The sequence below is a fragment of the Pyrus communis genome, chromosome 12 (genome assembly GCF_041283825.1).
Source record: "Pyrus communis isolate YQ-2024b chromosome 12, ASM4128382v1, whole genome shotgun sequence".
NCBI lineage: Eukaryota > Viridiplantae > Streptophyta > Magnoliopsida > Rosales > Rosaceae > Pyrus > Pyrus communis.
The window spans coordinates 1,569,495-1,582,001 of NC_142576.1; the positions used below are offsets into that span (position 1 = coordinate 1,569,495).

The following is a 12,507-nucleotide window of genomic DNA, read 5'->3' on the forward strand; positions in this document are numbered from 1 at the left end:
TTATTTTTTTTTTTTTTTGTCATTAGATTGAACAAATTAAAGAAAAATCAATTGTTAAAATTTAAGAAGATTGTACGGAAGTTAAAAAACAACGTACGGAAATCACTCTAAGAAGAAAAAATTGACTTCTTTGCTGCAAACAGACCAAAGTCTGTGATCCAATGAGGTGGGAGGGAGTGTCAATAATATATCTTATCCTGGCCTTGTCTGCAACGAAAAATCACTTGGTCAATGTTGGCAGCTATAGACTTGATTGTTATTTAGGCTAATAATGGTCAGCAGTTTGCGATTTCAAATCATATAAATATATTCTCTCATTTGGCTTTTTTTATATTTTTTTATATTTTTTTTTTTTTGAAGAAGTTCAGAGAGGGAGGGGAACAGTATGGCTGAGGAGATGGGAATACAGATTCCAAGAGTGCAACTTGGAAACTGTGGATTTGAGGTATGAATTAATTAATTAATCCATTTTTTGATTCTGAAAGTGTTTCGATTTATGTCTTTTGTTTCTCAGATTAAGTTTTGAAAGTGAATAAATGGTTGGTTGTGTAGTATTTAACTCAACAAATTTGCCTACAGTTTGCAAGTCTCCATTTTTTGGTAAAAGAAAGAGAATTAAGGGCTTGTTTTGGTGTCAATGATTGGATTGGATTAGACTCTTTAGATTCAATGTATGTTGAATGAAGAATGCAAGATGGATTAGTCACAAAGAAAACCTCCAAATCCTATTGGAAGGGAAAAGTTTCCCTCGTGACCAATCTCTTATCTTCGGTTGAGACCAAATTTGGAATTTGACATTTATTTTCTTTCAACATCCGTTAAATCTACTGAGTTATCCAATCTGATCCAATCCTTGACTCTAAATGAGACTTAAGAGTTTTGCCTCTTTCAATGCTTTCTAGGCTCCATTTTCATTAGGCCTTGGTTGATAGGGAGGACTAATTTCAATAGGACTATTCGTTTCATTTAAGGCATTTTAAGGGAAGAAATAGATGAGAAGATTTTGTCCATGTTGAAGGTTAATCACGAAGAAAATATATCCCTCCAAGTCCCTACAAAACGATAGAATTAAAAGGGACAACTTTTTTTTTCATGAATAATCGTTGTACCCAAGCCAATCCTCTCTATCAAATGAGGCGTTTGAGTTTTGAGGTTAACCTTTGTTGCAGAGGTTGATTTAGATGCTTACCTTCTGTGGTTGGAAGTAGCTCAATTTTTTTTTTAATATATTTCTACCATTTTTTTCCTGATTTGTTGCAAAATTTTTATTTTCTTTGTTAATCAGGTTTCAAAATTGGGGTTTGGATGCATGGGCCTGAGTGGGATTTATAACTCTCCTGTTGCCGATGAGGATGGTATCGCAATCATAAAACATGCCTTCAGCAAAGGAATCACTTTCTTTGACACAGCTGATGTGTACGGACCTCATACGAACGAAGTTCTTCTTGGGAAGGTATGTGTTTGCACTACTGAATGTATATGTCTCTATGTTTTTATATGAGTTTTGTATGACGGAGCAGAAAAATGCAGATACCGTTACCTTTCGCGGTTGTTATGTTCGGTGATTCTAACTGCAACGTTGCGTAATTTAGGCCTTGAAGCAGTTGCCAAGGGAGAAAGTTCAAGTGGCTACAAAGTTTGGAATTGTTGGACAGGTGGATCCTCCTGTTGTTTCAGCGAAAGGAACTCCCGAGTATGTCCGCTCATCCTGCGAGGGGAGCTTGAAACGTCTTGATGTGGACTACATTGATCTGTATTACTACCACCGGGTGGATACTTCAGTGCCTATAGAGGAAACTGTACGTCATTCTCCTCCTCAATCAACTAAAGCACCAAACTTGTGTATAAACTGATTAGATACGTTTGTTTTTCGTGGAGTTTAGGTGGGTGAGCTGAAGAAACTTGTGGAAGAAGGAAAAGTAAAGTATATCGGGTTATCTGAGGCCAGCCCGGACACAATAAGGAGGGCACACGCAATTTATCCGATCACAGCTATACAAATCGAGTGGTCCCTCTGGACTCGTGATATTGACGAAGACATTGTTCCACTTTGCAGGTATGTTCAAAATCCAATCTGAGACTCTGAGTTATGCAAAACTGGTACCATGAATTGTTTCCATCATTCCGTTTCTGTTAAGTAAAAAAGGGAATGCTTTTGAAGATGGCCTTGTATGTATAGTTCATCGCAGTTTTTGTGAATCATTTTGTTCAATGCTATCGTGTATAGGGAGCTTGGCATCGGAATAGTTCCATATAGTCCACTTGGTCGTGGTTTTTTCGGTGGCAAAGCAGTTGTTGAAAGTGTTTCTGCAAATAGTTATGTGGTAATTTCTTCTCCTCATTCCATTGTAAAAGTAAATGTTGGTTCTGTAGAATAACGAAAAATGACAGCGTAGGGTTTGATTCTAATCATGTTGTTTTTCTTCGTTTTGTAAGGCCTCACATCCCCGGTTCATAGGAGAGAACTTAGACAAGAACAAGAACATGTACAACCGAATAGAAATCCTCGGTAAAAAGCACGAATGCTCTCCTGCTCAACTAGCACTAGCATGGGTTCTCCACCAAGGAAATGATGTCGTACCTATCCCGGGTGAGTCCTCATTACATTTTTGTTCTCATCAAGTTCATTTGATGCGAAACCTGCTACGTTGCATCTGCAGCTCGTTGTTTCCGTGCCAATGAACTTGTGCTTGTTCTTATAATGGTTGTCTTAGATAGAATAGAAAAGCTGCTTTCGGTTCATCTTACTTGAGCTCCAAGTATATGACATTGTGATTTAGAACTCGTCATCGACACATCGTTTATTTGTTTTTGAATTTCGACTGCAGGGACAACAAAGATTAAGAACCTGGATTCAAACATTGACTCCTTGAAGGTGAGCCTGAAAGAAGAGGACCTGAACGAAATTTTTGATGCTGTACCGATCGACCAAGTAGCTGGTGATAGAGATAATGCCCTCCTGATGGGGCTGCAATGGAAGCTCGCCAACACTCCTCCGAAAGACTCCAAGATCTGAGCTTTAGGACATGGAAACGTTTCCATCTGACTGTCGGAATTGAACGACATAGTATTTTGTGAACGGAAGCTGCTATTTACACACCTAGAACGTCATCGTGCACTCCTGTTTTGTGTGAAAAAAATAAAGAAAAAAAAAATGGAGGAGAGGAGTTCAAGATGAAGTTTTTACAGTGTTAATAACAAATGAAAGTTGAAACTCGTGTTCTATACTTTATGTGTTCCCATTTCTTAATGTCTCTTCTTTCAATTTCCTTTGGACTTTGGAAAGATTTTCTATAGTAGTTGTAATTCATGCTTTGTGGGCTTGAGTTTAGCAAATTAAGCATTGAAGCATTGTATTGTTCCGAATTCAATATGTGGGAATAAGACCGGTCTTGAGAGGAGTCAGACCCTCAAGGTCGGTCACCTCATATTGGTAAGTGTGCCTTGCAAATACAAGTTGTGAAAATTGAATGATTTAAAACATAAAAGGAGTTTGGATAGATAAAAATGTCTTTGAATTTTTCTCGTGTAACAGAGTAAAAAAGACATTGTACAATTTACCATTTTCTTCGATTTGCATGTGATTGTCTCATATTTGATCATTTGATTGTTATGGCCAATGTTGGACAAAAATAATAATAATAATTACCAACGGGTCATTTTGCAATTGAGGACAACATTCAGTTTATTATCATTTTTAGTCCCTCTTACGTTTTATTAATATTTGGGCGGAGCTGAAAATGTTTGCAAACACACCAGCAAAAGAATGCAACAGACCATCTTAAATGTTTGTATACACAATCGAATCTGCAGAGTTTCTGCGAGAAAATTGCAATCCAATCGAAGTCTATGAAGCAGTTACGGATATTTCAACATCATAATAAGATCATATTCCTAAGCGTAATTTCCATTTCGAAATTGTAACACTCATGGACAGACACAATGATCCGGGGACTACTTATCCCTGAAAATTTCCGTTTCTTATAAAATTATACTGGACTCATACATGGCAGGCACATTAATGGGAAATTATATGTAATAAGAGAGATTATTTTAACGTTTCACGCAATTAGAGTATGGTTTTTGTTGAATATCTCACATCGTATCTATGAGAAAAAAATGGTTTAAATATGCTACCCCTCTTAAACTAATATCGAGGTTTTTTTAATCATAAAACCCAATATCTGACAGATGGTGCAGCCGTGCAGGTAATGCAAGTGGTAATTAACAAAGTGGTGTTGGAAGTAGGCTTTTGGACACTAACAAACTTCCAAATAATATTTGATATAGCACTCACGAGTTTAGCTTTGGATTTAGTTCCTTAATGGCTAATGACACACGCAGTGATCTAAAAGATAAGCTGATGTAATCAATGACGACATGAAGTTTAGTGCGTAAAACGCCCATAAGTTCGCTCTCACTTCACCAAACAGGGGACAAAAAGAGTTCCAAGAGTGCACCAAGATCAAAGAAGATCGAAGAAGAAGAATGGCGGAGGAGCAGAAAGTTCAAATTCCAAGAGTGCAACTCGGAACTCAGGGATTTGAGGTGAAACCATTTCAGATTCTTTACTTCCAGCTTATCATTTCTGCAACTCGGTTATGTTTTTTGCTTCCCTCCAAATAAAAATTAGCATTATTTCACATTGATTTTTTGCAAATTGTGAATTCATTTGTTGTGCAGGTTTCCAAATTGGGATTTGGGTGTATGGGGCTCTCTGGAATCTACAACGATCCACTCCCCGAAGAGCTTGGCATATCGATCATCAAGCACGCATTCGATAAGGGAATTACATTCTTTGATACATCAGATGTTTATGGACCTCATACTAATGAAGTTTTGGTTGGAAAGGTAATGTGCTCTGAAATTAGTCTTTCCATAATTCAAAGTTTTAATCTGCCTTGTGCAGCAAGCAAGGGTTTAGTATCTCTTGACTCGAAATTGGAGCAGGTTCTGAAAAGAGTCTAAGAGTGTCTAGGGTTGTTGGTATGCATTTAATGTTAGTCATTTACGCTGTCTTCGATCGGTTTAACTTCAGGCATTGAAGCAATTGCCACGAGACAAAGTTCAGTTGGCTATAAAGTTTGGTATCGTAAAATTTGAACCTCATCATATACTAGTAAATGGCAGTCCTGAATATGTCCGTTCCTGCTGCGAGGCTAGCCTGAAGCGCCTTGGCGTGGACTACATTGATCTTTACTATCAGCACCGGATCGATAAAACAGTCCCCATAGAGGACACTGTAAGTGAGATATTTTCCCCCACTTTTGAAGTGCAGTGTGAAGCCTTTTTCCATTTTTTTTGTTACTCAGTTACAATTTTTGTAAGGACAGATGGAGGAGCTAAAGAAGCTGGTGAACGAGGGAAAAATTAAGTACATCGGATTATCGGAAGCTAGCCCGGACACAATAAGAAGGGCTCATGCAGTTCATCCCTTAACTGCTATACAAATGGAGTGGTCGCTTTGGACTCGAGATATCGAGGAAGAAATTGTCCCGCTTTGCAGGTAACTACTTGGTGGCTGGTTGATTGTTCCCGCATCTTAGTCAATTGATCAATGTGAGAAAATATTGTCGCTTTTGTTGGAACCACAGGGAGCTTGGAATCGGAATAGTGCCATACAGCCCACTTGGTCGCGGATTTTTTGGTGGCAAAGGAGTTGTCGAAAGTCTACCTACAAATAATTTTCTGGTAAGGGAGTTCCGGGGTAGCGATATGCTTAATTATGTGAACAAGAACGGTTATTTGATGGCTATTGATTTTGTTATCAGGTATCAGGTTTCTGTCCTCGATTCACAGGAGACAACTTGGAGAACAACAAGGTCATCTTTGGCAACGTACGAAAGTTGTCCGAGAAGCACGGATGCACCCCTGCACAAGTTGCCCTAGCTTGGATTCTTAGCCAAGGTGATGGCGTGGTACCAATCCCTGGTATGTTCGTATTAACTTACTAACTGGACGATCCATTTTTAATAAACTTGAAAACGAAGCATGCTTACATCTCATTGTGTTCTTTTAGGGACGACAAAGATAAAAAATCTCGATGATAATATCGGATCGTTGAGAGTGAAACTCACTGAAGGAGATGTGAAGGAGGTTTCTGATGCGATACCCATCAACGGTGCGGCAGGGGAAAGATATAGTGACAGTTTCGTTAGCTGGTCATGGAAGTTTGCAAATACACCAGCAAAAGCATAGCAACATACCAACTTGTACCTAAAGCGCATGTAGTACTATTTGGCCAATACTGCTCATTTCTGTTGACATGCCTAGCTTTTTTATTATTGATTTAATAAGAGCTGAGCTCGTTTAAAAGTGTTTTTAACATGGTCGAAAACATTTTTGGTGAAAATAATTTTGTAACTAATTTTTAGTAAAAATGCAAGTGAATCGTAGAAAAGCATTTGAAGTAATTCTTACAAGAAGCATATAACAGTTTTTTCTCTAATAATGTTTTCAATCGTGTAAAAATACTTTCAAACGAGCCCTAACTTAGAGACTTCATCTCCATGTTAAAGCTCTATCCATGGCCTCGGAACTCTACTTGGAGGCTTGAAATTGAAAACGTCCGTGTAATGACATGCCATAAATTTACAAATACAATCACAATTGTCGAGTTTAATCCATAATCCACAGTGGAAAAAAAAAACACCCAAAGATTGTGCGTAAAATTACCCCAAAACATTTAATTTGTTGAGAGTATCAATCTCACATAAAAAAAAAAAAGCGGTACATTGCATGTGCTTGTAAATAATTAGGCTACTTCTTATATTGCTAATTAATTTTATAGCTTGTTGTACCATATATTGGGCCTCATTATTTAGGCTTCATTACTTAGCCCATGATTCATGTAAAAGGGGAGGAAACCCTTATTCTATAAAAGGGCTCCCTCGCAATCATTAGAGGGGGAGAGATAGCAAAGGGCAGCACACAGAGAGCTCCCTTGCTTGTCCATTGCAATCCACAATAGTGAAACAGAATCGACACTAATGTGGATGTAGCCCAACTTGGGTGAACCACGATACATCTTGTGTTGTTTGATTCCCTGTCTCTATCTATTTGCATACTTATCCACACTAATGATCATAGCAATCTAGCAAAAGTCATAAACTTGACATTTTATGTTGTACCAAAATCCTCGCCGATTTTGTTCATCAACATTTGGCGCCGTCCGTGGGAATCAACACGAAAAGCTATGTCGGTTCTCTTTCATTTTTTCATCAAACCACCTGTCTCCACTGTGGATATGCAAAAAACCAAATTCCATAAATCCCAGAAAAACCCAAATCGCAGTCTTCAAATCCCATTGCAAAGTTCCCATATTTTCTGTTTTCCGAATAGTTTTCAAGAACGGTTTTTTAGTACGATCAAAACCCAGTTCAAAAACCTATAGACACCAAAATCGGTTCCCTCGACGTCTGCAAGCCTGCGTGCACTGACGTCGACAGCCTACCGAACAGCGCCGCTTTAGCAATCCAAAGCTTTGCCCCCTCCACCGTCAACTCCTCTGACGCCACTCTGGGTGGCCACATCGCCCACCGACTCGTCCAAATCGGCGTCACCGACGTGTTCACTGTCCCCGGTGACTTGAACTTAACCCTCATTGCCCACCTCATCGCCGAGCCCGGGCTCACCAACATCAGCTGCTGCAACAAACTCAACGTCGGGTACGCTGCTGACGGCTACGCCCAGTCTCGGGGAGTCGGGGCGTGTGTTGTTACTTTCACTGTGGGTGGGCTCAGTGTTCTCAATGCTATCGCGGGAGCTTACAGTGAGAGTCTGCCATTGATTTGTATAGTTGGAGGACCCAACTTGAACGATTACGGGACGCACAGGATTCTTCACCACACTATTGGGTTACCGGATTTTAGCCAAGAGCTGACATGCTTCCAAACCGTCACTTGCTATCAGAAATACACTGACGAAATTGAGACCGCCACTAACGAGCAGATCAATGAACCAGTGGCCTGAAAAAACACCCACGAGAAGCACTCATGAATAAGATAAGAACTAGTGCAAGGTTCCCACTACACTACACCAAGGTTCCCCGTCTCCACTTTCTGTTGTACTAGAAGATGCCCACCAACTTTTGAAAAAGATAAGACTTTCATCATGAAGGGGAGTTCATGTTCCCACCATGCCCACTTTCTGAAAAAACCCACGAGACAACTACGAAGAAGATTAGAATTCATTATTCTTTTATTAATATGTCGGCCACCTCCCTTTTAAAATAACACAACTTTAATCATTATGAACACTATATTTATTATTTAAATATTATTTTCGTACGTAATTACTGTATATGCTTCATACACGCCACATTGCCTATTTTGTTCACTATACATTAAGTGCCACTATATATATATAAGTAATTGCTTTATGCACTTTTTTCAATCTTGTCGCAGTGACAGTCAGCATGATATTTAGATAGTACTATTTGCATTTGATTAATAGTTCATGACATGGTATGTGCAACATGATAAATAGAGTCATGCAGCTACTGATACAAGTGACAAGTACAAACTGATATGCATAGTTATATGTGCATGAATTGTGACTGCCATTAAACTGTGTCACTTGTACAACATGTGATTTACCGACTCAATAAATTATTTATTTATAGAAGGCACATGGTACAATATTTTGCCTTAACAAAACAAATTTTGTCAATTTGATTTATTCATTATACGGTCATATTTATATTGTCATTTATTGTTAGGAATTATTGAGCAACTAGACTCTATTGATCAACATTGTCATTGATAAAGAAGCCTACCAACTTATAGATTGATGAGCCACATTCTTATGGTGACAAAGATTTAGTCTGAACGGTAATCTTTTGTCTGGCCGGACACCCACTTCCTCGGACACTCGCTCATTTGGACACCTATGTGCTTAGACACCCGCGAGCTTGGACACCCATTCGTTCGGGCACTTATGAGATTAGACATCGTCAAACTTGGACACCCTTGAGCTCGAACCCCGACTCACAGACCCTACGTATGGCCCCAACTCAAAGACCCGACTTGTGGACCCGATCCGTGGATCCGACACATAGACCCAATATGCGAACCCGACAAGCGGACTCGAGCCATGTCAAGAGTTAACTCATAATGAGCTCATGCAGAAATCGAGTGCATACTCACAATGAAGAACGTCATAAGCCGAGCCGCTTCGCAACGAGCATCGCCTCCAGCCGAGCAATCGCCTCACCGCGAGCATTGCTTCTAGACGAGCAGCATATAAATATAAATATAAATATATTCTCTCATTTGGCTTTTCTTTAAATCATATAAATATATTCTCTCATTTGGCTTTTCTTTTTCTTTTTTCTTTTTTTGAAGAAATTCAGAGAGGGAGGGGAACAGTATGGCTGAGGAGATGGGAATACAGATTCCAAGAGTGCAACTTGGAAACTGTGGATTTGAGGTATGAATTAATTAATCAATCCATTTTTAGATTCTGAAAGTGATTCAATTTATGTCTTTTGTTTCTCAGATTAAGTTTTGAAAGTGAATAAATGGTTGGTTGTTTAGTATATAACTCATCAAATTTGCCTAAAGTTTGCTAATCTCCATTTTTTGGTAAAAGAAAGAGATGTAAGGGCTTGTTTTGGTGTCAATGATTGGATTGGATTAGAGTCGTTGGATTCAATGTATGTTGAATAAAGAATGGAAGATGAATTAGTCACAAAGAAAACTTAACCTCCAAATCCTATTGGAAGGGAAAAGTTTCCCTCGCTCGTGACCAATCTCTTATATTCGGCTGAGACCAAATTTGGAACTTGACATTTATTTTCTATCAACATCCGTTAAATCTACTGAGTGATCCAATCTGATCAAATCCTTGACTCTAAATGAGACTTAATTGTTTTGCCTCTTTCAATGATTTCTAAGCTCCATTTTCATTAGGCCTTGGTTGATAGGGAGGACTAATTTCAATGGGACTATTCGTTACATTTAAGGCATTTTAAAGGAAGAAATAGATGAGAAGATTTTGTCCATGTTGAAGGTTAATCATGAAGAAAATATATCCCTCCTAGTCCCTACAAAATGGTAGAATTAAAAGGGACAACTTTTTTTTTCATGAATAATCGTCATACCCAAGCCAATCCTCTCTATCAAACGAGGCCTTTGAGTTTTGAGGTTAACCTTTGTTGCAGAGGTTGACTTAGATGCTTACCTTTTGGAAGTAGCTCAACTTTTTTTTTTTTTATAATATATTTCTACCATTTTTTTTTCTGATTTGTTGCAAAATTTTTATTTTCTTTGTTAATCAGGTTTCAAAATTGGGCTTTGGATGCATGGGCCTGAGTGGGGTTTATAACTCTGCTGCTGCCGATGAGGATGGTATCGCAATCATAAAACATGCCTTCAGCAAGGGAATCACTTTCTTTGACACAGCTGATGTGTACGGACCTCATACGAACGAAGTTCTTCTTGGGAAGGTATGTGTTTGCACTACTGAATGTATATGTCTCCATGTTTTTATATGTGTTTTGTATGACGGAGCAGAAAAGTGCAGATACCGTTACCTTTCGCGGTTGTTATGTTCGGTGATTCTAACTGCAACGTTGCGTAATTTAGGCCTTGAAGCAGTTGCCAAGGGAGAAAGTTCAAGTGGCTACAAAGTTTGGAATTGTTGGACAGGTGGATCCTCCTGTTCTTTCACCGAAGGGAACTCCCGAGTATGTCCGCTCATCCTGCGAGGGGAGCTTGAAACGTCTTGATGTGGACTACATTGATCTGTATTACTATCACCGGGTGGATACTTCGGTGCCTATAGAGGAAACTGTACGTCATTCTCCTCCTCAATCAACTAAATCACCAAACTTGTGAATAAACTGATTGGATACGTTTGTTTTTCGTGGAGTTTAGGTGGGTGAGCTGAAGAAACTTGTGGAAGAAGGAAAAGTAAAGTATATCGGGTTATCTGAGGCCAGCCCGGACACAATAAGGAGGGCACACACAGTTCATCCGATCACAGCTATACAAATCGAGTGGTCCCTCTGGACTCGTGATATTGAGGAAGATATTGTTCCACTTTGCAGGTATGTTCAAAATCCAATCTGAGACTCTGAGTTATGCAAAACTGGTACCATGAATTGTTTCCATCATTCCGTTTCTGTAAGTAAAAAAGGGAATGCTTTTGAAGATGGCCTTGTATGTATAGTTCATCGTAGTTTTTGTGAATCATTTTGTTCAACGCTATCGTGTATAGGGAGCTTGGCATCGGAATAGTTCCATATAGTCCACTTGGTCGTGGTTTTTTCGGTGGCAAAGCAGTTGTTGAAAGTGTTTCTGCAAATAGTTATGTGGTAATTTCTTCTCCTCGGTCCATTGTAAAAGTAAATGTTGGTTCTGTAGAATAACGAAAAATGACAGCGTAGGGTTTGATTCTAATCATGTTGTTTTTATTCGTTTTGTAAGGCCTCACATCCCCGGTTCATAGGAGAAAACTTAGACAAGAACAAGAACATGTACAACCGAATAGAAATCCTCTGTAAAAAGCACGAATGCTCTCCTGCTCAACTAGCACTAGCATGGGTTCTCCACCAAGGAAATGATGTCGCACCTATCCCGGGTGAGTCCTCATGACATTTTTGTTCTGTTCAACTTCTACTGACGTGAAACCTGCAACGTTGCATCTGCAGCTCGTTGTTTATGTGCCAATGAGCTTGTGCTTGTTCTTATAACGGTTGTCTTAGATGGAATAGAAAAGTGGCTTTCGGTTCATCTTACTTGAGCTCCAAGTATATGACATTGTGATTTAGAACTCGTCATTGACACACTGTTTATTTGTTTTTGAATTTCGACTGCAGGGACAACAAAGATTAAGAACCTGGATTCAAACATTGACTCCTTGAAGGTGAGCCTGAAGGAAGAGGACCTGAACGAAATTTGTGATGCTGTACCGATCGACCAAGTAGCTGGTGGTAGAGATAATGCACTGCTGATGGGGCTGCAATGGAAGCTCGCCAACACTCCTCCGAAAGACTCCAAGATCTGAGCTTTAGGACATGGAAACGTTTCCATCTGACTGTCGGAATTGAACGACGTTGTATTTTGTGAACGGAAGCTGCTATTTACACACCTAGAAAGTCATCGTTCACTTCTCTCTTGTGTGAAAAAATAAAATAAAAAGAGGAGCCCAAAATGAAGTTTTTATAGTGTTAATAACAAATGAAAGTTGAAACTCGTGTTCTATACTTTATCTGTTCCCATTTCTAAACGTTTCTTCCTTCAATTTCCCTTAGACTTTGGAAAGATTTTCTATAGTAGTTGTAATTCATGCTTTGTGGGCTTGAGTTTAGCAAATTAAACATTGAAGCACCGTATCGTGTCAAATTCTATATGCGGGAATAAGACCGGTCTTGAGAGGAGTCGGACCCTCAAGGTCGATCACCTCATATTCGTAAGTGTGCGTTGCAAATACAAGTTGTGAAAATTGAATGATTTAAAACATAAAAGGAGTTTGGATAGAAAAAAATGCCCTTAAATTTTTCTC

The 12,507-nt window shown here is 39.1% G+C and overlaps 3 protein-coding genes and 1 pseudogene across 3 annotated transcripts; all 4 read left to right on the forward strand.

Moving 5' to 3' along the window:
• Positions 1-360: 360 nt before the first annotated feature.
• Positions 361-3,250, forward strand: LOC137745409 (putative aldo-keto reductase 1). The gene is made up of 7 exons (XM_068485359.2): positions 361-445; positions 1,286-1,453; positions 1,593-1,799; positions 1,884-2,056; positions 2,228-2,324; positions 2,437-2,590; positions 2,829-3,250. Exons 1-7 carry the CDS (start codon positions 386-388, stop codon positions 3,014-3,016), a joined length of 1,047 nt encoding a protein of 348 aa, XP_068341460.2. The 5' UTR covers positions 361-385; the 3' UTR covers positions 3,017-3,250.
• A 1,166-nt stretch (positions 3,251-4,416) lies between these two features.
• On the forward strand, positions 4,417-6,320 carry LOC137745723 (putative aldo-keto reductase 1). The gene is made up of 7 exons (XM_068485726.2): positions 4,417-4,548; positions 4,684-4,851; positions 5,039-5,242; positions 5,334-5,506; positions 5,595-5,691; positions 5,772-5,931; positions 6,020-6,320. The coding sequence occupies exons 1-7, from the start codon at positions 4,489-4,491 to the stop codon at positions 6,196-6,198; spliced, it is 1,041 nt and encodes a 346-aa protein (XP_068341827.2). The 5' UTR covers positions 4,417-4,488; the 3' UTR covers positions 6,199-6,320.
• Positions 6,321-7,195: 875 nt separating this feature from the next.
• LOC137745429 (pyruvate decarboxylase 4 pseudogene) lies at positions 7,196-7,971 on the forward strand (annotated as a pseudogene).
• Positions 7,972-9,287: 1,316 nt separating this feature from the next.
• LOC137745600 (putative aldo-keto reductase 1) lies at positions 9,288-12,213 on the forward strand. The gene is made up of 7 exons (XM_068485576.2): positions 9,288-9,429; positions 10,280-10,447; positions 10,587-10,793; positions 10,878-11,050; positions 11,221-11,317; positions 11,430-11,583; positions 11,822-12,213. Exons 1-7 carry the CDS (start codon positions 9,370-9,372, stop codon positions 12,007-12,009), a joined length of 1,047 nt encoding a protein of 348 aa, XP_068341677.2. The 5' UTR covers positions 9,288-9,369; the 3' UTR covers positions 12,010-12,213.
• Positions 12,214-12,507: the final 294 nt, after the last annotated feature.

Bases quoted from the DNA above. Each gene is read 5' to 3' on its own strand.
- LOC137745723 (XM_068485726.2), top strand. From the start codon at position 4,489: ATGGCGGAGGAGCAGAAAGTTCAAATTCCAAGAGTGCAACTCGGAACT. The intron at 4,549-4,683 runs GTGAAACCATTT...TTTGTTGTGCAG, and splicing joins TCGGAACTCAGGGATTTGAG to GTTTCCAAATTGGGATTTGG. The intron at 5,692-5,771 runs GTAAGGGAGTTC...TTTTGTTATCAG, and splicing joins TACCTACAAATAATTTTCTG to GTATCAGGTTTCTGTCCTCG.
- LOC137745409 (XM_068485359.2), top strand. From the start codon at position 386: ATGGCTGAGGAGATGGGAATACAGATTCCAAGAGTGCAACTTGGAAAC. The intron at 1,454-1,592 runs GTATGTGTTTGC...TGCGTAATTTAG, and splicing joins ACGAAGTTCTTCTTGGGAAG to GCCTTGAAGCAGTTGCCAAG. The intron at 2,057-2,227 runs GTATGTTCAAAA...TATCGTGTATAG, and splicing joins GACATTGTTCCACTTTGCAG to GGAGCTTGGCATCGGAATAG.
- LOC137745600 (XM_068485576.2), top strand. From the start codon at position 9,370: ATGGCTGAGGAGATGGGAATACAGATTCCAAGAGTGCAACTTGGAAAC. The intron at 10,448-10,586 runs GTATGTGTTTGC...TGCGTAATTTAG, and splicing joins ACGAAGTTCTTCTTGGGAAG to GCCTTGAAGCAGTTGCCAAG. The intron at 11,051-11,220 runs GTATGTTCAAAA...TATCGTGTATAG, and splicing joins GATATTGTTCCACTTTGCAG to GGAGCTTGGCATCGGAATAG.